General features: G+C 41.1%; 1 protein-coding gene across 1 annotated transcript in view; it reads left to right on the top strand.

Moving 5' to 3' along the window:
• ovca2 (OVCA2 serine hydrolase domain containing) overlaps nt 1-1,132 on the top strand; it is a 3,362-nt gene extending 2,230 nt beyond the window's left edge. The window contains exon 2 of the mRNA XM_014016866.1: nt 416-1,132. Within this exon, the coding sequence (XP_013872320.1) occupies nt 416-930 (515 nt within the window). The 3' untranslated portion in view covers nt 931-1,132. The remainder of the gene's footprint in view (nt 1-415) is intronic.
• Nucleotides 1,133-1,953: the final 821 nt, after the last annotated feature.

Genomic DNA, 1,953 nt, shown 5'->3' with positions numbered 1-1,953 from the left:
TAAGATTATTTGTCTTGTTAGTCTGAAAATTTGACTCAAATTAAGTCAAAAAGTTCTGCCAGTGGAGTAAGAAAATTTTACTTTGTAAGATTCTTAAAATTTGACTCTTTTTTTTTTCTTATTTCAAGAATCTTACCAAGTAAAATTTTCTTACTCCATTGGCTGATATTTTTGACTTGAGTCAAATTTTCAGGCTAACAATACAAATGATCTTACACATTCTGAAAACAAAACAATTTGTCTTAAATCAGTTATTTAGTAAATCAGTCTCAAAACAAGATCAAAAAGACTTTTTTGGCTGATATAAGATTTTAAAACTTGGTAAGATGGACAGTTTTTGCAGTGTAAACCTATTTAAAACAGTAAAATCATTGATTCTTTCTTTTTACTGAATGCATCTTTGATTTCTTTTAAGAGGTCCCAAACAAGGATAATTCTGGACCCAAMGTGGACGAGGACCCCAGGGGTTGGTGGTTTTCTGACATCCAGGCTAAGAGTTTCAGCGCTCAGCAGCAGTGTGAGGAGAGCCTCGGCCTCGACGACAGCGTGGTGGCCGTGCGCGAAGCCGTGGCGGCCCAGGGCCCGTTTGACGGCATCCTGGGCTTCAGYCAGGGAGCGGCGTTCGTGGCCATGCTGTGCGCTCTCCAGGAGCAGAGCCTGGAGCCTCGCTTCAACTTCCGCTTCGCCRTCCTCGTCGCCGGTTTCCGCAGCGCCTGCAAGGAGCACGAGAGGTTCTACGCGACCCCGCTGCAGATCCCGTCCCTGCACGTGTTCGGGCTGGAGGACAGAGTGATCCCCGACGACATGAGCCGGGAGCTCCTGCCCGTCTTCCACGACCCTCAAGTCCTCGAACATCCCGGGGGACACTTTGTTCCGGCTGCGTCCGCTCACAGACAAACGTACCAGGACTTCCTCAAGAGGTTCCAGTGAGAACGATGATAAAGTGACATCAAGTCAGTGAAAACCTGCAGCAGAGGGAGACTAATGTTTGTTTTACTGATACATTTCTGTTTGACACAGCTGCTTCCAGATCATCGATATTATGCTTTTCTTTAATGGCGTCATTCAAAATAAATGTCATTCTTCTCAGGGAAAACATCTTAAAAAAATAATAAATAATATTATTTAAGAATGTTCTGGTTTGTCAGTTTTTGGAGCTGAGCACTAGCTTTATCAATTAATCAGTTAATAACTAAATCTGATTCATCACAAGGCAACTATTACTACCGTTGTTGGAGAAACATTATGTAAAAAAAGTTTTAGGTTTTACCTTTTAATATTGTGTTGCTTTAAATCACGAATTTAAAATTTGAAATTGATTTTAAAGGGGTAATATTATGTGTTTCTCAGGCATATATTTAAATACTATACCATAATAAAGTATCTATGTCACATTTAGTTGTTATTAAAATGCAGTTTTTAGGTTTAAATAGAAAATAAACATATCTTCTCATCACTTCCTCTTCTAAACGCCTTGAAATTGGCCTCTGTCTCTTTAAGAACCAACTTCCACTTCTGTCCCATCTATTTTGGTGCGGGGGGAGGGGGGGTGCTATCATGCAGTTTACTTGGCATCTGAAAATACGTTTCCTCAAAGGTATTTTTAATCTGAAAAGACCTTCACTGAGTGAGAACTAGTGTTAAGAGCACAGCAGACAGTTTCACTTTCAGTTTCACCCGAGAGCCTGCAGGAGTCATGGGGGGGGGCTCTTCCATGAGGAAGTTCGGCTTAAAGACACGGCCCAGGGGCGTTTCTGGTACCAAAAGATGTTTCTGGTCCCCACCTGTTGTTTTGCTCCTCAGCATGGCTTCCTAAAAACGCTGCAGGATTTCTCAAACATGCATGAATGAGTCAAATCAAGGCTTTGGGGATGTTTTTGTGAGAGTATAACATTATAACAAAACTCAAAGAAGTTGATTTTACATGACATTGCCCCTTTAAAACTATTTTTT

This window comes from Austrofundulus limnaeus, unplaced genomic scaffold (genome assembly GCF_001266775.1).
Source record: "Austrofundulus limnaeus strain Quisiro unplaced genomic scaffold, Austrofundulus_limnaeus-1.0 Scaffold157, whole genome shotgun sequence".
Lineage (NCBI taxonomy): Eukaryota > Metazoa > Chordata > Actinopteri > Cyprinodontiformes > Rivulidae > Austrofundulus > Austrofundulus limnaeus.
Note: the sequence above shows the minus strand (reverse complement) of the source record. Positions and strands in the feature narration are given on the sequence as shown.